At 41.2% G+C, this 21,842-nt stretch overlaps 1 protein-coding gene across 4 annotated transcripts in view; it reads right to left on the bottom strand.

Annotated features, from left to right (window-relative positions):
• The window catches only part of KIAA0825 (KIAA0825 ortholog), a 500,428-nt gene that overhangs the window by 100,135 nt on the left and 378,451 nt on the right, over nt 1–21,842 (bottom strand). Inside the window, exon 21 of one of the 4 annotated variants that reach the window (XM_033918166.1) lies at nt 20,777–20,827. The exons of the other annotated variants lie outside the window; for them this stretch is intronic. Coding sequence (XP_033774057.1) covers nt 20,803–20,827 — 25 coding nt within the window. The 3' untranslated portion in view covers nt 20,777–20,802. The remainder of the gene's footprint in view (nt 1–20,776; nt 20,828–21,842) is intronic. 4 annotated transcript variants of the gene reach the window in all.

Genomic DNA, 21,842 nt, shown 5'->3' with positions numbered 1-21,842 from the left:
GAATATTTATGAATCCAAACATGAGAAGGTCATGTTGTGAAAAACAGGTTATGAACCGCAGCGAGATGGTATATCAAGATGACAATTGTCAAGAGATATACAACTGTTTCTAAGAATATAGACAACTGTGATTACTGTGACATATCAAAGGTAATGTGGCAATACAAACTTTAACATTAACAATTTAAGCTGATTGGTAGCAGGGTATGCAGACAGATAGAATGGCAACATATGTGCAGCTGGAGGGGGAAAGGGAGTGAGAGAGGGTGGAGAAAAATGGGCTCAAGAAACATGAGGAAGAGGGCAGGGAAGACTATAGATATTTGAAAACTGACCACAGCAATCTCTCAGGCACAGAGCAGGGGAGGCCACAAGATATCCATATTTTTTAAAATCACCTACTTGGACACCTTGACAGCCAGTACATCAAACTTTTCCAGGCAGAATAACTAACCATTTTAAGGCATTTTCGACCACACAAATGTCCAAGTTAAAAACATCCAAATGTATACTATTATATGTGAGAGGGGCCAGCATTATAATGGACTGGCCACACAGACATGCTAACAGAGCAGTGGGGCACCTTAAAGGACACTGAACATCTCACCAGAACCCCCCTTATAATGTACGCTGAGTCCTCCTAAACACCCCCAAAACCTACTGTACCCACCTCTCTACCACCAAAATAGCCCTTATGGCTCCAGATGCATCTATATAGTAATATGGGTTTTGGTGGCCTCACACGTTCCACCATAAATGTAGTGGTTAAAGTGGCTTATGAGCTTCTGTCCTTCTCTCTATGGTTCACTAGCTCACCCACCAGGCTACTCTACTCTACTTCCTATACCAGATGCTGGTATGCATTGTTTCATTTTTTTTGGGGGGGGTAGGAGGGGGTTAGTGAGGAGTGGGGCAATGTATATCCAGTGGTTAAAACTACAGCCTCAGCAACCTGATGTTGTGGGTTCAAACCCATGATGCTCCTTGTGACCCTGAGCAAGTCATTTAATCCCTCATTGCCCCAAATATAATAGACAGATTGTGAGCCTGTCAGGACAGACAGAAAAAAATGCTTAAGTACCTGAATAAATTCATGTAAACCATTCTGAGCCCCCCTGGGAGAACGGTATATAAAATTGAATAAATGAATAAATGTATCCAGTGGTCATCTGGTCGGTTTGGGTTCCTTATGACACTAGTTCTTTGCTCTAAAATATTGCTATCACGTCTACAACTAGCTCAAAATGCAGCAGTAAGACTCACATATGGACTATGGAAATCGGAACACCTACAGCCCTACTATATGAAACTGCATTGGCTACCCATAACCACAAGGATCAAGTTTAAATTAGGCATCACTGCCTTTAAGATCCTGATAGGCAATGCTTCCGACTACCTACTTCTACTCCAGGGTGCCTCCACGAGATAATCCACCAGAAATCTTTTCCACTTAAAATTCCCAGCATGCAACAATATACAATCTACTAGGCAAACAACCTTATCCATCCAATATTAACTAGTAAAATTCTGGAACCAACTACCATTTACACTATGATTTTGTAACCACTACCTCAGATTCAGAAATCTTTTAAAAACATTTCTCTATCAAAACAGGAAGCAAACCCTGAAGTAACTGAAATGAGAACTGTAAAAGCCCATTTATAAACTGTCAAATGCAACTCCTGGGACAAAACGAAGAGCCAACAATGACTTGTACTTGTAACTATGTATTTGAAACTATGACCTAACTGTATTAAGAGCTGCACTGAACTACTTGTACCAGCAACCCTATTGAATGTCCACGTCAATCTGTCCATTGTAACTTCCTGGGTAACTGACCCAACTTCTTGCAATGTAATCTGTCTGACCTTGAACTGAATAGGTAAAGATGGAATAGAAAACCTGATTATAATAACATAACTTTGATGCTTCCAAAGCAAGTCTAGCCCAAAACATCTAAGCTCCATACAGGACGTTTTAAAAAAGGTTTGATTATTTTTGTAAGACATCAAAGTTTAAGTATGCCCAAATCCCGCCTATAACAAGCCCCTCAACAAGCTCCCGAGAATTCGGGATGTCCAGCGTGAGAAACTCCCGCTAGACATCCAGGAAACCAGTTTTAAAAACCGGTACTTGGACATCCCAGTGACTAGGACGCCCAAGTGCCAACTTAGGCAGTTTTTTTAAACATCTTAGTTTTTTGATTATGCCCCTACTAGTGATTTTTATAGTACATAAGAACATAAGAACATATTCTAGATAAAGATATTTAAGCTGTCAGTATGTATACCATTTCTCCTTTCATTTTGCATTTATTTCAATGCCAGACTCAAGGCATACATTTTTCATCACCTGCAATGCTATGAATAAAAGATTATAAAAAAAGAACTGAGAAGAAATCTTAACACATGGTATGCATGCAGTACTTTGTGCCAACACTATATTCATAACAAGATATTTAATTTCAATCTATTTTTTACAACAGTAGCATTATTATCTGGGCTAATACATCACCCAAATAATTTGCACTTTTTCAGTCCTATAGTGTTCATATTTGACCAGTCCTGGTACACTTATCTATTCAATTCACTTGAAACCTGCATAAAAAAAACTTCACAGCTCTCCAAAATGAATTGTTAACAACAAGAATGTCTTTTATCGTTGTGCTTCTATTATAAAGATATCTCTGTATTATGAATTCATATTGTTTTATTTTGCAAGGTCACATAGGGATTAACCTCCCTCTCGGCTCCAAGTTCAAAGAATAAATATAGTTAGAAAAAAAATCCAAGTGAATTCTAGTTTCTCAGTAAAGTTCATTTCATTTAAACCACAGAAGGTAACAAATCCCAAGACAAGACATTATGAGATGACACTTAAGGCAAATTTTGTTTAGTAATTATTAGTGTTTTAGGAGTATTATGCCATTTTCATTTTTGCTTCATCAACCCTCTAAGGACGAAGAATGAAAATTATCTCTCTGTTGCAGCCTTGGTCAGAGCAAGAAATATGCTAAGGGATGCACCAAGTTTCTGCAGTGCTAGCTGGCCTTTTATTTTTAAGAATATCCTCTGCATTCATTGTTTGAATTTTATATGACAGCAAACTCCATGGAAAAAGCAGTCTTTTCAGGGATAACAATATTTATTTCCATTGAGACTTCTGGACTTTAATGAAGTCTGGTTCATTAGCTTTTGATTCTAATTAATCAAACAGATTTGGGTTATGTTTATATCATTTCAGGAAATAAAACAGAATGGAGAATTTTTAAAGAAAAGAGGAATTCATTTTTGCTCATTTTGTATATTTTTATGAACTGATGCTATGCTTTTCAACATTTTAGAAATTGGTGTTTATTTTAACAGTTGATTGCTATTTTTTTTTAACCTAAAAGTCTAAATGAAATAATGTACTGTAATATAAAACTAAGGGCTCCTTTTACTAAATGGTGGCAGAGGTTTCTACAGCAAGCCGGCGAGATAAATGCTCCGACGTTCACAGGAATTTTATGAGCATTGGAGCATTTACCTCACCGGCCTGCGGTAGAAACCCAGCGTAAGTGACAGGATAGGGCTGACTTAAGCTGCTGCACAGAAGCAGGATCAGAACTCCTCCAGGAAATGATGTACTTTCTTTATGCAAACGGTAACATTAGAATGTTGGAAAGGAGGGAAGATCCATGGGTAATCACTCCCATTTTAATTTGTGCATTCTATGAAAATAAATTAGTGAAGTAGTTATTTCATAGATTAATCTTTTAAATGGTAAAGGATGCCTATATAATACAACTGAAGTGTATGTCATTATGCCACTTAAGCCAATGAGAATTCCTCTAGAAAGTAATCCCGTAGGTATGCCAATAGGCATGCATATTGTTCAAAGGATTAAAGTAGATACCACTAATAATAGTTACAAGAATGAAGTAAATCATAATTGGTAGCAATCTGACTACAATACTGTATTAAAAGTAATTTATTAATATTATTTATAAAGTACCCACTATTTATATAGTCACCTCCAAAGATTTATTTTAATGAACAGAAAAGTATAAGTAGTAGGGTGGTGAAAGAATAATTTTTAGTATTACATATATGCTTGCATACCAAAAATTCAAAAGATTTTCTTTCTTTCATAATACACAATAATATGGTTACAAGTGCATTGAAATTCATCTTGTTAGAATGGTAGTAATATATCCCACCAGGACTACTGTTCCTAGTAGCAATTTAAAATAATTATTGTGAGACTTGATGCTAGACATCAGGTTTGCACCAGAATTACAATGAGGGAAGTGTATTAGAGACAAAACATTGCTGGAAGAAAACTTCATAATGGTGCAATTTGGAACTAAGCCTCAATTTTACAGTAATAGATTCTCTTTATGATGGCACAAAGGAGTAAATGCACTTAGCAAATTTAAATCTATTATTAGTCACACTTTGTGGATTGCAGTGCAAAAAAAGAAAAGAAATTAGCTTTTTAAGTATTTTTATATATAAAGCAGGTTCCACTAAGGCCAGCATTATACAAAAATCTCCTCATTACAGTTCAGCAATACAGTATGTATAATCGAAGGGAATTAAGCATGTTAAAAATTTTCCAAAACAGTTTCAAAATGTCTTCATTTTCTAATTAGAAGTTTTTGAAGTCTTGATATTGCATGCTACTAATACATGTTATACTACAGAAGTACAACACCTAATAAGAATAACAATCAATTTGGTTCTCTGCTGCTTACTGTACTCTGTCTCCATGAATAGAAAAACACTTGTCGTATTACCATACCCTGATAATAATCAACCTTTGTCACTCAATGGGCCTCTTCAGCAGCTAGAAGATTGTAAAAGAAACTAATTCATAAGATATACTGTAGACTTGAAAAACAAAATTATCAGTTCAGGCTTTTTTTTGTGGGATTAAAATCAATACTAAAGGCCTTGAAAGCCAATGTGACTTCTGGTTCTTAATTTTAATAAGACTTTTATGGAACCCAACTTTCTTCTCAGTGGCATAGTCAAGACAGAATGGGCCACAGGTGGAAAAATAGAGATGGGACCCCTATAATGTCATAAGAACATAAGAATTGCCACTGCTGGGTCAGACCAGTGGTCTATCGTGCCCAGCAGTCCTCTCACACAGCGGCCCCTAGGTCAAAGACCAGTGCTCTAAATTAGTCCAGCCTCACCTGCGTACGTTCCGGTTCAGAGGAACTTGTCCAACTTTGTCTTGAATCCCTGGAGGGTGTTTTCTCCTACAACAGACTCCAGAAGAGTGTTCCAGTTTTCCACCACTCTCTGGGTAAAGAATAATTTCCTTATGTTTGTATGGAATCTATACTCTTTTAACTTTAGAGAGTGCCCTCTCGTTCTCGTACCTTGGAGAAGATGAACAACCTGTCTTTATCTACTAAGTCTATTCCCTTCAGTATCTTGAATGTTTCAATCATGTCCCCTCTCAGTCTCCTCTTTTCAAGGGCGAAGAAGCCCAGTGTCTCTAATCTCTCACTGTACGGCAACTTCTCCAGCCCCTTAACCATTTTAGTCGCTCTTCTCTGGACCCTTTTGAGTAGTACCATGTCCTTCTTCATGTACGGTGACCAGTGCTGGACGCAGTATTCCAGGTGAGGATGCACCATGGCCCGGTACAGCGGCATGATATCCTTCTCTGATCTGTTCGTGATCCCCTTCTTAATCATTCCTGTCATGTCCCCAAAGTAGTGGGAATCAGAGGGAAGAGTAATTCCTTCCAAACTTTAGTAAATAAACCCTACAAAAAGCAACCTCATACCAGACCTATATAGAAAAACCTGTCATAGTAATAAAAATAAGAAACTGAAATGCACATTTTAAGAAGCTGACATATTATAATTAATAAATTCAGAAGAAAATATGTTTTTTTTCTATCTTAGTTATCTGAGCATTGCTTTAATCACAGTGTCTTGTTTTTGGTTTTCTGGGGTTTTTTTCTTAACTTTTTTTTCCAGGGTCTCCTGTCCTTCTGACATTTCTTCTATCTCTATAGCCACTAGAGTGACCGTGTCTCTCTTCTCCTCCCCCCCTCTTCTCAGTGTTCTATCCTCCCTCCATATTCAGCATCTCTTCTCTGTGTCCCTATCTTACTTTGTCCAGCATCCCCCGTGTCTTTGTCCCACCTCATTTGTCTAATATAACCCTCTGTGTCCCTGTTTCTATACTGTCTGCATGCCAAGCATCCCTTCTATGTAATCCTACCCCTCTCTATGCCCTGCTTCTTCCCCTCCCTTCCCTTCCTCCTTCCCCCGATATAATTAAGCATCTCTTTATCCCTCTCTCTATTGGTCTAGCATTCCTTCTCCTCTTTTCCCCTGGTCCAATCTCTTATTCTTCCTTCTGCTCCCAGTCCAGCATCATAGAAACATGATGGTAGATAAAGGCCAAATGGCCTATCCAGTTTGCCCATCCGCAGTAACCATTATCTCTTCCTCGGTTCCTGGGAAGATAATCGAAACACTAATTAAGGACCGCATTGTAAAACACTTGGATAAGCACAACCTAATGAGCGATAGTCAACACGGCTTCAGGAAAGGGAGGTCATGTTTGACAAATTTACTTCAATTTTTTGAGAAGGTTAATAAGCAAATAGATAGAGGAGATCCAGTGGACATAATTTACTTGGACTTCCAAAAATCGTTTGACAAGGTTCCGCACGCAAGGCTTATGAGTAAACTATTAAGTCATGGAATAGGAGCAGAAGTGCACGGATGGATCGGAAATTGGTTAGAGAACAGAACGCAGAGGGTAACCATAAATGGGAAATTCTCGGAATGGGAAAAGGTGACCAGCGGCGTGCCCCAGGGCTCGGTTCTTGGTCCCATTTTGTTTAATATTTTTATAAATGACCTGGAAGAGGAAACAACTTGTAATATAATCAAGTTTGCGGATGATACAAAACTATGTCGGGCGGTTGGCTCTCAGAGGGACTGTGAGGATTTTCAGAAAGATCTAAATCAGCTGGAAACGTGGGCGAAAAAGTGGCAGATGAGTTTTAACATAGACAAATGCAAGGTGATGCATTTGGGAAAGAAAAACAAAGAACATGAATACAAGATGTCGGGAGTGACATTAGCCAAATGCGAACAAGAAAGGGATTTGGGGGTGCTGATAGACAGAACCCTAAAACCATCGGCTCAATGTGCGGCGGCGGCAGCGAAGAAAGCAAATAGGATGTTAGGCATGATTAAGAAGGGGATCACGAGTAGGTCGGAAGATGTTATAATGCCACTTTACAGAACAATGGTCAGACCACACTTAGAATACTGTGTCCAACACTGGTCTCCATACCTCAAGAAGGATAAAATTCTGTTGGAGAAGGTACAGAGGCGAGCCACGAAACTAGTCAAAGGCATGGAGAATTTAAGCTACATGGAACGCCTCGGAAAACTGGGACTGTTCACCCTCGAAAAGAGAAGACTGCGTGGGGATCTAATAGAGACTTTTAAAATATTAAAGGGATTTGATCAAATTGACCAGGAAGCAACATTACTGACATTTTCAGATGTGACGCGGACAAGAGGTCATAGCCTAAAACTGAATGGCAGCAGGTTCAGGGCAAATGTCAGGAAGTTCTGTTTCACACAAAGAGTGGTGGGCGCTTGGAATGCTCTCCCGGAGGAGGTGGTGGCAGAAAATACTGTGCTGGGTTTCAAACGCAAGTTGGATGCACACCTTCTTGCAGATCATATTGAGGGATATGGGAAAACCGGGTCTCCAAAAAGGAGCACCTAAATGGGCCTCCGCGTGTGCGGATCGCCGGACTAGATGGACCTTGGTCTGATCCAGTGAAGGCGTTTCTTATGTTCTTATGTTCTCTCTCTAAGAGATCCCAGGCTTTCTTGAAATCAGACACAGTCTTTGTCGCCAGGAGACTGTTCCATGTATTTACTACCCTTTCTGTAAAAAAGTAAAAAAGCATCATTCCCCCTCTCTTCTCTTGAGACAGTAGATTCATTAAATGGCACCCAAAGTTAGGTGCCAGGATAATGCTGCTAAGTGTGAATTCTATAAACTCAGTTTCATGCAGAACTTCCTTTATAGAGCACTAGCTTAATTAATTTTTGCATTTAACTTTAGGCACAAACATTTATGCATGCCAAAAGCTGGTATAAATGCTCATGCCTAACTATTGCCACTTAGGTACAAAAACAGAACTTTTCTATAACTTTGTGCCTAAATCCTGGGAATGCTCATGACGTGCCCATACCCCTCCATTGCGTCAGAGGAGAAGCTTCCGCCCGCAGACGCATGCGACTTCAGGCAGGCTCCGGCGGCCTGCACAAATTACACTAACATGCTGCGAAGGTAAGGGGGAGGGAGGGAGATGCTCGAACCACGCAAGGGGTGCTGAAGGGGGGTGGCGAGAGGGAAGGATGGTGGTAGAAAGGAATGGAACAGACGCTGAAGGGGGGTGGGGAGGAACAGACGCTGAAGGGAAATGGGGAAGACACTGAAGAAAAATGGGGAAGACAGAGTGGAAAGAAGACGCTGAAGGGAAATGGGGAACAGAAAGTGGAGAGAAGACACTAAAGGGAAATGGAGAAGACAGAGTGGGGAGAAGACGCTGAAGGGAAATAGGTTACAGAGAGTGGGAGAGGACGCTGAAGGGGAATGGGGAACAGAGAGTGGGGAAAGATGCTGGAAGGGAAGAAGATGGGTGCCAGACCAATTGGGGGGGGGGGTGAATTGGGGGAGAGACACAGTAACAGAGCAAATGGAAGACACAGAGAGAAGACAGACAGTGGAAGGAAGGAATTGAATGAGAAGATAAGGAAAGCAGAAACAAGACAACAAAGGTAGAAAAAAATTCTATTTATTTTCTTTTCTTTTTTTTTTTTTTTTTTGCTTTAGGATAAAGTAGTATATTAGTTGTGTTGATAAAAATTTATAAACAAAGCCCTGCCAGCTGAACATCTTTCTCTAGTTCAGCAGCCAGAACTTTGATTTATAAGGAAGGAATAAGCTAAATATTGCAGTACTGAGGCTTATATGGATGCTGCAGGGACAGTAGTCGTGGGAATGGGGTGGGGACAGTGGTTGTGGGGACGAGGTGGGGACAGTGGTTGTGGGGATGGGGGGCAGGGGTTGCGGGGATGGGGTGGTGAGAGGGACAGTGGTCGCGGGGACGGGAACAAATTTTTTCCTTGTGTCATTTTCTAATTCTAATCACTGTGCCACACACTCCCATGTTTCTATGGTATGGGCATGTTAATATGGCTTATTGATATTATCCAGGTTATATGAATTACTGACCCTAGATAAGGAGATTTAGGCACATAAATGCAGACTCATGCTAGTATTATATAATTGCAGTAGCATGCACAGCTCATTATAGAATTTGGCCCTGATTCTATAAATGGTACTTAGCTGATTTCTGCACAAAATTTAAATTTTTTAAATTGGTTTAAATAGTGTGATAATTTAAAATGTCATTATAAGCCAATTAAAAACTATTACAAAATGATTATGTTCCATACAGAATTTGGTATGGCACCTTCCGGTGCCTACATGAAAAGTAGGTGTGATTAGGGGCAGAGTTTGGGAGTGGAGAGTATTAGGCACCAGTATTTTAAGGCCAAGAAAACCCTGGCCTATTATACCAGTGTCTAAGTTGTAGACACCTACTAGCACCTAAATTGAGTTGTTTATGTTGGCACAATTTGCTGATCTTTGAAGATTTATTTGCTTATCTCTGATCTGAAAAGGAAGGATTACCTTTGAAAGCTAATCTAATCATACTCTAATTAGTCCAATAAAAAGGGTATCACTTGGATTCTTTTTGTTTTAGTTCTTTTTATTTCAATATATAATCTGATCTTTGAAGGAACAAAGAATTTACACTGGTGACCTCTGATGCAGGTGCTTTGCTGAAACACTTCCTGTATGGGGTTCTGTAATAAACTTTAGATTCTAACTAATCCTTGGAGGCCCATTGTGTTCTTTTCACTTGGCTTGGTTCACCACTGAGGGCTTGATTCTGTATAGGACCCCCGGTCTCAGCAACTGTCTCAGTGACTTTTGAGAATCGTACATGGGCGTTCTATACAGAATTGCAGCTGTCTTAACGGACAGATGCCTGACCCCACCTAACCACCTTGATTCTCTAACCGGCATCCATGTCACAGGTGCCGTTTAGAGAATCGCGTTGCCGCTGAGCTGATTGTGGCAAGGGAATCTCCCTGCTATAATCAGCTAAGCGGCAGCAGCAAGGGAACCCCAGAACCATACTGCAAGTTGGACGGTAGGAGGAATGCCCACTCTTTCTCATCGCTACCCCTGAACCCCCCCAGACACACACTGCAACCCCTAACATCCCCAGCAGGAGGGATGCCCACTCCCTCCTGCCAGCACCCCCAACATCCCCAGCAGAGGGATGCCCACTCCCTCCTGCTAGCACCCCCCAACATCCCCAGCAGAGGAATGCCCACTCCCTCCTGTGGACACCCCCCTAAACACATGTCCTCTGACCCTCCACCTCCAAAGCCCAACTGGACCCCCCTATACCTTTATAAGCAAATCCTGACAGCAATGCTTATTTCCTTCCTCTGGCTGACAGGCCTGCCTCTTTAGAATGGTAGGCCTTCCCCTACCTGGTGCATCCTGGAATGCACCGGGGAGGGGCTTAAGGTCCTGACTGGCCTAGGCTCTTAAGGCCCCTCCCATAGGAGGGGCTTTAGGCACTTGAACCAACTGGAGTCTTAGGCCTCATTCCCAGGAAGCACTGGGAGTGGCCATATCCCTAAGGCCACACCCATGGGAGTGGCTTTGGGTATCTGGCCAATTGGAGTCTTAGGCCACTCCCAGTACATCCTAGACTTTTCCTCTTTTAGGTCCTAGCTCACACTCGCTGTCTGTCACCAGCTCTTGCAGGATACACATTTCAAATCTGACATATTGTAATCATAAAATAGAAAATGAAATTATTTTTTCTACCTTTTGTTGTTTCGTTATTTTATTATTCAAATTATGTTGGTCCTAGTCTCTGGTTTCTGTTTGTCTTCTGTTAACTCGCTCGCCAGGGTCTCCTGCCCATTTGATGTTTTCTTCTCAGCATACATACGTGCTCATCATACATCTTCCATCTCTGTACCTTCCCTTCCACTGCATATCCAACATTTCTGTTTCTTTCCCACTGTCTACCATCTTTTTCTCCCTGTCTTGTGCCCTGGGTCAAACCTCTCTACTCCTTCTGTGCAGCATCTCTGTCTTCTTCCCCTCCATTATCTTGTGCAACATTTCTCTCTCGCCCCATGCACCATCTCTCCCTGTCCTACACCCTATGTCCAACATGTCTCCCTCTCATGTCTCCCTCCCCTCTATCACATGCAGGATTTCTCCCTCTCACCCTTCTACCTCTTGTTGTGTCTCTCCTTTCCTCTCCTCCTCCCCATGTCCAAGAATTCTTGCTCTGTTTATGTTTATTACAATTTGATACCCCACAGAAGCTTACAACAGTTCTCTACAGCTAACAATTAAATCATATATTCAACAAAAAAAATAAATAGAGAGATTCCATAACATATAGGAGAGACCTCTACAATCATACAAGAGAAAAAAGTGGCATGCCTTCTAAACCCCCCCCAAAACACTCCATAAGAAATACTTTTATATCATCTTAATAAATATGCTCATTTTGAGGAACATCTGACCCAAAGGCAGAGAGAAAAAAGTAAGTCTTTAATAGTGCCTTGAAAGCTTTAAAGTTCAGTTCAAGACGATACTGCATGGACATACAGAGATCAGCAAGGTTAGCCTGCCTGCAGCTCCTGAGCTTTAGTATTTTTCCCTGACGCAGTGAGGTGATTAAATTTGTAGATGACACTAAACTATTTAAAGTTGTTAAAACTCATGCAGATTGTGAAAAATTGCAGGCAGACCTTAGGAAATTGGAAGATTGGGCATCCAAGTGGCAGATGAAATTTAATATGGACAAATGCAAAGTGATGCATATTGGGAAGAATAACACAAATCACAGTTCCTGATGCTAGGGTCCACCTTAGGGGTTAGCACCCAAGAAAAGGATCTGGGTGTCATCGTAGACAATATGTTGAAACCTTCCACCCAGTGTGTGGTGGCGGCCAAAAAGCAAATAGGATGCTAGGAATTATTTATAAAGGGATGGTTAACAAGACTAACAATGTTATAATGCCCCTGTGTCGCTCCATGGTGCAACCTCATCTGGAGTATTGCGTTCAATTCTGGCCTCCTTATCTCAAGAAAGATATAGCAGCACTAGAAAAGGTTCAAAGTACAGCGACCAAGATGAGAAAGGGGATGGAACTCCTCTTGCATGAGGGTATATAATGTGGATCGAGATAGTGAGGTTTACACTTCTCAGCAGTTCAGTTCTTTCCAGTCCTTCGAGTATGGAAGTGCCATCAGCAGGTATATTATAAACAGTGTATTAGAATAATAGCATATAAGAGTTTATTATTAGAAAATTACTTTTGAACTGTTTGGTTGAGTTATATTGATTAGCAAGATTAGTGTTTGTTTTATTTTATTTCAGTGACCCCTCCTGAGGAAGAGTGCAAAACTTGAATCGGTGGGCCATTTCACATCACGGTTTTCATTTTCATCTTATCAACACCAGCACTTTAAAATACGAGATTCAGTCTATGGTTGCCTAACAAGTTTATGATCATCTAGTATGTTATTGTTTCCATCAGAGGCGGTGAGGGACAGTAAAGGTAGTGATGGTCCCAATGGCAACCATAGTTTGGTGACTTCACTAAACAGTTGGTTGTAGGGTCTGAGCACTTTACTTTTAACATTAATTATTAGTGACTAAAGCTGTGATATAGTGGTGCATCTACAAACATCATCACAGAGGTTTATATTATCTCCCAAGTTGGATATTTTGAGCACCTTAACATAGAAACATGATGGCAGATAAAGGCCAAATGGCCCATCAAGTCTGCCCATCCACAGTAACCATTAGAGAATGACATGGGGAAAAAAAATGTATCCCCATCTCCACCCCGTCCCCGCGAGCTTGCTCCTGTCACCATCCCGTCCCTGTGGGCTTGGTCCCCGTCACCATCCCATCCCCGCGAGTTCAGTCCCCATCACCGCCCTGTCCACGCAAACCTAGAGAGAAGATTGTTCTTTAAGTAGAAGGAGTTAACCAAAGTGAATGGGATTGGGGAAGGGAATTGGGGAGGTCAGGAAAAAAGGCAGGGGAGATTGATAGGGAAGAGTCAAAAGGGGATAGCGATTCAAATATTCTTAATCTAGCCTCTTTCCCAGTGTCTTCTTCCCACTTTCTCTTCCCCAGCGTCTTCTCCCCACTCTCTCTTCCCCATTTCCTAGCGTCTTCTCCCCACTCTCTCTTCCCCACTTCCCAGCGTCTTCTCCCTACTCTCTCTTCCCCATTTCCCAGCGTCTTCTCCCTACTGTCTCTTCCCCATTTCCCAGCGTCTTCCCCCCACTCTCTCTTCCCCATTTCCCAGCATCTTCTCACCTCTCTTTCTTCCCCAGTTCCCTTCAGGCTGCTTCAGCGTCTTCTCTCCATCCCTACCCCCCAGCACCCTTTGCGCGGTCCAGCAGCTCCCTCCCGCCGGCCGGCCATGCATCTCTCTCCCTCCCTTCTCCTTAACTTCTGTTTGTGGCGATTTCTATAAAGCTATGCGTTGCATTGCAAACAGAGCCTTGAAGTCATGTCGCATTGGCTGCAGGAAAAGTCTTCTCTGATGCATCATGCAACCGGAAACAGGAAGTTGCATCAGAGGAGACTTTTCCAGCAGCCACACGCGACGTGACTTCAAGGCTCCAATACAATGCATAGCTTTATAGAAATCGCCATGAAGAGAAGGTAAGGGGAAGGGAGGGAGGGAGATGCACGGCTGGCCGGCGGGAGAGAGGGGGCTGCCAGACCGCATGCTCGTTCACTGCGCGTGCTCATTCCTTTAACTGCGGAGACAAGACCATTCACCGCTCCACGGGGCAGTGACTGGCCTTGTCCCCGTACTCCCAGTGACCTTTTTTTTTGTCACCATTTCAGCATGTCATTCTCTAGTAACCATTATCTCTTTCTCTCTCCAAGAGATCCCACATGCCTATCTCAGGCCCTTTTGAATTCAGACACAGTCTCTGTCTCCACCACCTCTTCTAGGAGACAGTTCAATGCATCTACCACCCTTTCTGTAAAAAAGTATTTCCTTCAATTACTCTGGAGCCTATCACCTCTTAAATTCATCCTATGCCCTTTCATTGCAGAGTTTCCTTTCAAATGAAAGAGACTCGACTCATGCACATTTACATTACGTAGGTATTTAAATGTCTTCTATCATATCTCCCCTCTCCCGCCTTTCCTCCAAAGTATACAGATTGAGATAATTAAATCTGTACCCATATGCCTTATGATGAAGACATTCCTTCCTCTGGACTGACTCTTTTTGAAGGTGCGGCTTCCAGAATTGTACACAATATTCTAAATGAGGTCTCAGATTAGTGCATATGTTCAACACACTTTGAATCTATATCTTATTAGTTTATTGCATCACCTTGGAATATTTTCTCATCAATCTCATGGTAGAAACTGCACACTCAGCCATCAGCGTGCAACTGTAACATGTGGTTTTCTGCATCGATCCCTGACTTAGCTATTTAACACAGCAATTGCCACATGATGCGGCACTGCTTTAACTAGTAGCTTGGTGTAATTTCTGTCTTAAAAAGATAAGGCTGTTCAGTAATTATGCTACTCAATGTGTTACTTGTTCACCACAATTATTCAGAACTGGTCTCTTGGTGTACCAGAGATTAAAGATGTATATTTGACTGTACCTCATAACCATGCTTTATTTCAGCTGCTGTCCTATGACTACAGAACTTAATATCAAGGGCTATTCATTAATAGGTGAAGACTCACATATTCAATCTGGCTTTTAATTCTGAAGAAGACTATTTATTTTGTTGTATTAATGTTATAACATTATATATATTTAATTATAAAATTAATCCTAATTATAAAATTAATTATAATTAATTAATCCTAAAAAACTTGGATTGATGGAATAAGAGACATATCAATAAATAAGTAATTAAAATTATATAAAATCTGTGGCAAGACTTAAAGCCATCCTGAAAGAACTTGAGTTATTCAGCCAAGAATGAGCAAACTTTGCACCACCCTACTGTGCAAAATTGGTAGATACATCCTAAAAGAATTATGGCTTTTATTGCTGCACCAAGAACTAAACCAAGAGATATTAAGAATTAAACAAACAAAAATCTGTTTGAATATGTCTATAATTTTTCTTTCATGTTGAAAATGGAGAGTATATTATATAGATAAGTGATGAAACAAACTCCTAGTTTAATGCCTTATATATTATATTTTTCAGACAGTAAAATGTAAAAACTATGCAAGGGTGTGAAGACATTTTCAAAGCTGTATAGATCCAAAGAGTAACTAGTGTAATCAAATGATTTAGATTCAAAGAAAACATGTTTTAAATAAGAGGAAACATGCATTAAAATACAGCAAACACACCTTTTATTCTAGAAAAAGAATAGAATTAATAGAAAACTTATTTGTACCATAAAGTAAGAATATCTACAAATGGTTATATAACCAAGACAGGAAGGAATAAAGACAAGAAGTATATAAGCAATCAAAATAGCACTACTGCTGTAAATATACATGTATGTATGTATGTTAATCTGTAACTTGTCCCGAGTTCTTTGGGGAAGACGGGATAGAAAATGAAATAAATAAATACATTTTCTTTGCCATATTTGTTAAACAATTGACAAGCAAAAACTTTTATCCCAGCAGAGCTGACACTTCCTCCAGCAAAAATGTTGACCTTTCTAAATTATGCCTTTTGACTAGTTTTTTATAGCACAAATTCACATTAATTACCTTTAGGATACTCACACTGTGCCTTAGCAGTACATATTACTCATAAAGAAATCAGGCTCACTGCTTAATGATGCTATGTTTTAGTATCTCCTTAAAATAAATTAATAGCATATTTATGATAGATGCCTAAGCTTTCATGTCAAGAATATACTGTTAAAAAGTCATATACATCTGAAAAGTTAAGAACCTAAGCATTGCTAAGTTCCTGCAGTTGCACAAAATGACTACCTTGCCCTTCAGGTAACTCCAAAAGCTACATCCATAGCATCATTTACACAGCTTGTATCGCATATAATGATACTCACCCTGGCATCTGCCATGTTTTCAGCCTTTCAGCTTAAAACAAAGTGCAGCTTTCCCCACATAGCATCCTGATTAAACAAATTAACTGTGGCGCTGGCTGCAAACATACACACTAGAGTGCAGGAAATGAACAGATACAATGGCCAAGTCTGTATTTAATTTTAATTAAATTTCATGCTGTAGCTCAATTAATCCACATCTCCAAATGTCAGCAGGACTTAGGCAAATGGAATGACATCTGCTGCACTGCACACTGCCTATAAAACCTGCACTGCATGTTAGAGCTCTGGAACAGCACCAGGAAAAATAAAAAAAATCTTTGTTATGTGAACAGCAGTGTATAGAATTCTAAAACTATGCTTAGATGAAATACCTAAACTTTGACCAAAAAAAAGTCAGACTTAAGCAGTTCTACCACTGATATGCCTCAAATTGCCTATCCAAACATTAGGTGAAAATGTATCACAGCCAAAGAAACTTCTTTAAGAACAAATTCCATTATTCAGTAGAAAAATTAGATTTTTAAATTCAATTAACAATAAAATCATTGATGTTACCTAATGGCACATCTTTATACAGTTTAAGCATTCTCAGAAAAATTGAATTCTTGCAGAAATGCTGAGTTCTTGGGTATAACACATAAAAAGGCCATGTAAGCTAAATTATTTTAAGAGGTCATTTTACTAAGCCGTGGTAAAAAGTGTCCTTAGCATGCTTTGACAAGGATTTTTTTCCATGTGCTAAGGTCATTTTTATTGCAGCCAGAAAATGGCTGATTTTCTATTTTTTCTATCAATAGCCATGTGCTAATGTTGTCATTAGAGCAGATAGCATTTACTGCAGCTCAGTAAAAGGATCACTAAGTCAGCAGAGATCAATTTCTCATCAACCATTGTATAATAAAAATGAGAGCTAGCATTACTGCTCTTCAGGTGTGTGGTGATGCTAGCTGAACCATGTGTTTTACTAATGCTTAGAATGTGCTAACAGAATTAGTGCTCATTAAATGCTAAGAAGCCCATTTTATACCTATGGGCTTCTTAGCATTTTGGTCCATGTTAATTTTGTTAGTATGTACTAAGGTTTAGTAAAACGGACCCTAAATTTGCTGAGGCAGAGAGGTAGTAAAGTGTTAGAAGTGTTTGGATAAGAGCATTAGGAAGAGACTTGAGTTGGTAACAAGTGGGATAAACATATAGAGCGCTCATGGAATTTCTTCCAACTCCTCTGCATATAAATTAACGTGTGCGCGTGTACTTGATTTTCTATGATTGTGTCTGTTTATTGGGGGGCTGGCGTTTGTGTATGCATGTTTGCACATACATATGGGCTTTCTCTGTTGTCTGTGATCAGACAAGAAAGAAGTTTGCAAAGTGCAATTCCATAATCATTATACTACAGTGAATCAGTATATGTATACAGCATCTGTAGGAACTAGTGCTGCCCGATTCACAATTCAAATCGGTTCACTGATTCATTTTGGGTGAATCGATTCGAATCTATTTAAAACCAAAAAAAAAAAATCAGCTTCCCGATTCAGCTGACCCTCGCCCCCTAAAGCAGAAGCGGCAGTGCTGCTCTTGCTGGCCGGCCGCTGCTGCACCTGCATTAGAGGGCGAGGGGGGAGGGTCAGTCGGGAAGTGCTGTTGTCCGGCTTCCCCCCCCCCTGGCCTCCCCGCACCGTTTACCTTTGAGGAGCAGCCTGCAGACAAGATCACAGTGCTAATGATCTTTGCAAACTGCTTCAGAGCTGTTTCCTCTGCCGCGATCCTGCTTCTGATGTCAGAGAAGGGGCGGGACCGTGGCAGAGGAAATGGCTCTGAAGAAGTGCAAAGATCGCTAGCACCGCGATCTTGTCTGGAGGCTGCTCCTATAAGGTAAACAGTGCGGGAAGGCCAGGGGGGAAGCCGGACACCAGTGGGAGACCAGGGGGAACACGCAGGCCTTCTGGGGGGGTAGGGGGGAGTGAGCAGTCCTTCAGGGTGGGGGGCGGAACAGGCTTTCAGGGGGGACAGGCTGACAGGCCTTCAGGGGTGGGATGCAGGCCTTTAAGGGGGAGGACAAGCCTTCAAGGGGGGGACAGGCCTTCAAGTGGGAAGAGGCATTCAAGGAGGACAGGCAGGCCTTCAAGGGTGGGATGTAGGCCTTTAAGGGGGGGGACAGGCCTTTAAGGGGAGGGACAAGCCTTCAAGAGGGGAGACAGGCCTTTAAGGGGGTACAGGCTTTCAAGGGGGGGACAGGCCTTCAAGTGGGGAAACAGGCCTTCAGGGATGGTGGCACAGGCCTTCAGGGGGGACAGACCTTCAGGGGAGAGGGGCCCTGGTGTAGACATACACAGAGGGAGGGAAGGGGGGTTCAAAGAAACATGCATATGCCGGACTTTGGGGGGGAAGAAATAATGGGTCTAAAAATAGAGGAGAGAGAGAGAGAGATGATGGACAATGGGATTTAGGGAGGGAAGGAACAGAAAGGGAGAGATGTTGGACACAAGGGATGGTGTGGAGGGGGGATAGAGATACTGGATAGGAGGGTAGTTGAGAAAAGAAAGGGAGAGATGGTGGACCCTGGGGTGGTAGGGAAGGAGGGATAGATGCTGGATGAAAGGGTAGTTGAGAAAGGTTGAATCTGTGGATGGAGATGAAAAAAAGGAAAGAAGCCAGACCTCCGGGGGAGGGAAGGGAAACGGAAGGGGAGGACAGAGATGACAGATGGATGGTTAGCACAGAGAAAGAAGGAGACCCTGGCAAGCAAGTTATCAGAAGACAACCAGAGCCTGGGACCAACAAGATTTGAATATTGACGAGACAACAAAAGGTAGAAAAAATAATTTTATTTTCTGTTTTGTGATTACAATATGTCAGATTTGAAAAGTATATCCTGCCAGAGCTGGTGTTAGACTGCAAACGTGAGCTAGGATTTAACAGAGAGAGGAAAAGTCCTTTTTGTTTTTTTTATTTTGTTTATACCACAGTGCCAGTGTGGTTAGGAGAAGCCAAAGGGGGTGAAGAAGCTATAAAATAAACCTACCAGGATGTTTGAAAAAAACACCCAATTGGGCAGGAAAATCGAAACAAAAACCCAATTCAATAGGCTGAATCGAATCAAATCGAAATTTTTTTCCCCAGAACCGGGCAGCATTAGTAGGAACTACTTCTTCCATACAAATATGGAACATACAGGTATGTTAGATAGATTGTGAGCCCGCCGGGACAGATAGGGAAAATGCTTGAATACCTGATTGTAGAACCGCTTAGATAACCTTGATAGGCGGTATATAAAAACCTAATAAACTTGAAACTTGATATATTGGAGTGCTTTATGGAGGTTATTTATTTCTCTTCTACCCTCATCACATGCAGAAACTTCACTTCTGCAGCACAGAAACTTCTAGATACCTTTTCCCTTCCTGTGACAGGAGCAGCCCTTTTATTCCTCTGCCCCCACAGCCTTCCCATTAGGTGGATCTCTAGTGTTAGTTATGGTTTCAATGGAAACAGGTAGGGCAGAGTTGCTACTCACATGGGATGGGGGTGGAGGATGGACTAGAAAAACTACAGATAGACATTTTTTAACTTAGAAAACATGTCCAGACACATTACTCATCCTTTTATCTTTAGCTGCCATCTACTTGAGTTTTATCTGTAATTGCCATCTACTTGAGTTCGAGTCCTAATGACTTGATGAGATAAAGATCCAAAAAATAAATCAGTCAAGTGCAAGTCCGACGAGGTCCTCCAGCATCATCCCCATAGTAGTCGTTAGCATGTCTAGCCACCTAGTTGTAAGTCACCCTCTTCGCCTAGTTCCTTCAATCTTTTCAAACATGATGTCCTTCTCCATCTAATATCTTTAGGATATTAATGTAAAATTCTGCCAGCTTCTGAAAAGTTGTCAATCCTACCCTCTTGAGTCCTGAGGACATCTCGGAAAGCCCTACATAACCTTAGGTGTGTGAAGCCTCCACTTTTTGTTCTGTGTTCTTTCCCTTATCATTTATGGGAACTTTTCTTTTTTCAAAATTTTCTTTAATTTTTTCATTATTACATTACATTAGAGATTTCTATTCCGCTATTACCTCCATTATATACTCCATTATAGGAGTAATACTGCTGGTAGTGTGTATTATACAGCTTTGGAAAAATGGTACCCACTTTTAAAAGACAGTGCACTTTTCACAAAGTGCACACACTTAGAAGAGTGTATACTCTTTCTGAAAGAGGGTGCAATCTTTTCTGACAGAGTGTGTATGTACAATGGTGTTCATATATGCACACTATTGGGAATGAATGCACATTCTTCTGAAATAAGGCACACTTTTTGCAAAAAGTGCATATTCTTTTGGAAAAGCATGTACTGTACTATTAATGACACATGTGCATTTCTACAAAACATGCAGTAACAGATATTACTCCTGGCAGAATTCTGTGTGATGAAAGATTAGGTTCTTACCTTTACTAATCTTCTTTCTTGTAAATCCACACTTTATTCTGGGACCATTGGGTTATTCTCCTGTACTCCACCAGAACTTGTAGGAAGCCTCAAATTTTAGAGACTTAAGCTCTACCCCTCTTACCTCAGCACTGTCCTCTCAGGAGCCAGTTAGCTGTAAAGCAGCCAGGAACATCTGTAGAGGACAAAGACAAAAGAGGGGTAAGGGAACACTCCCCAACAAATAAGTCTAATCTGCTCATAGGAAGAAATGCAAAACAGCAACAATTAAAAATAATTAACCTAGGTCATTAAACATTAGAAATCTGAACGACAAAAAAACAGTGCTATAAGGAGACACAGCCTGAACTAGGGACCCTCCCCCCAACTAAGTGCTAAACCCAGTCTGATGGGACTTTTAGAAAGGCTGGCCAGAAATTGAAAATCCGTCTTACTGGTACTTGGAAAGGCAGACAATTGGTGAATCAGCAAGCATAGGGCAAGTTCCCGGAATAAAGTGTGAATTTACAAGAAAGAAGATTAGCAAAGGTAAGAACCTAATCTTTTGTTCTTGTACAATCCCACTTTATTCCGGGACTGCTGGGACGTAACAGAGCAGTCCTGGAGAATTAAGGTGAGACTGATGAGCCTGCTGCCAAAACAGAGGCACCAAAAGCAGCATCCTGTTTTGCTGCTACATCAATCCTGTAAAACCTGGTGAACATATGCAAGGAGAACCAGGCAGTGGCCCTGTACATCTCTTCCAAAGAGACTGCTGACGACTCTGCCCAAGATGATGAGATGCCTCTGGTAGAATGACCCTTACCTGGAGGGGGGGGGGGTTGTTTCTTGCCTGCCGCAACGTAAGTTGTGGAAATGGCCTTATGGATCCATCTGAAAATGGTGACACAGGACCCGCCAGAACATAAAGATGGTCAGAGACGAAAATCGTTTGTAACTTCCAGGTACCGCAACAGGAGCTTGCACACATCCAAGGACTGCAATACCTGGTCCTGCTCTTTTGAACCTGAGGAAGCAAAACCAGAAAGCCAGATTTCCTGGTTAATGTGGAATGCAGAAACCAACTTCGGAAGAAACAAGGGAACAGTGCGCAGTACTACACCGGAATCCATAATAGGCAGAAAAGGATCCTGGCAGGAAAGAGCCTGAAGCTCCGAAACCCTGCAGGCGAAGGTAATGACCACCAGAAA

The sequence above is a fragment of the Geotrypetes seraphini genome, chromosome 1, assembly GCF_902459505.1.
Source record: "Geotrypetes seraphini chromosome 1, aGeoSer1.1, whole genome shotgun sequence".
NCBI lineage: Eukaryota > Metazoa > Chordata > Amphibia > Gymnophiona > Dermophiidae > Geotrypetes > Geotrypetes seraphini.
Note: the sequence above shows the minus strand (reverse complement) of the source record. Positions and strands in the feature narration are given on the sequence as shown.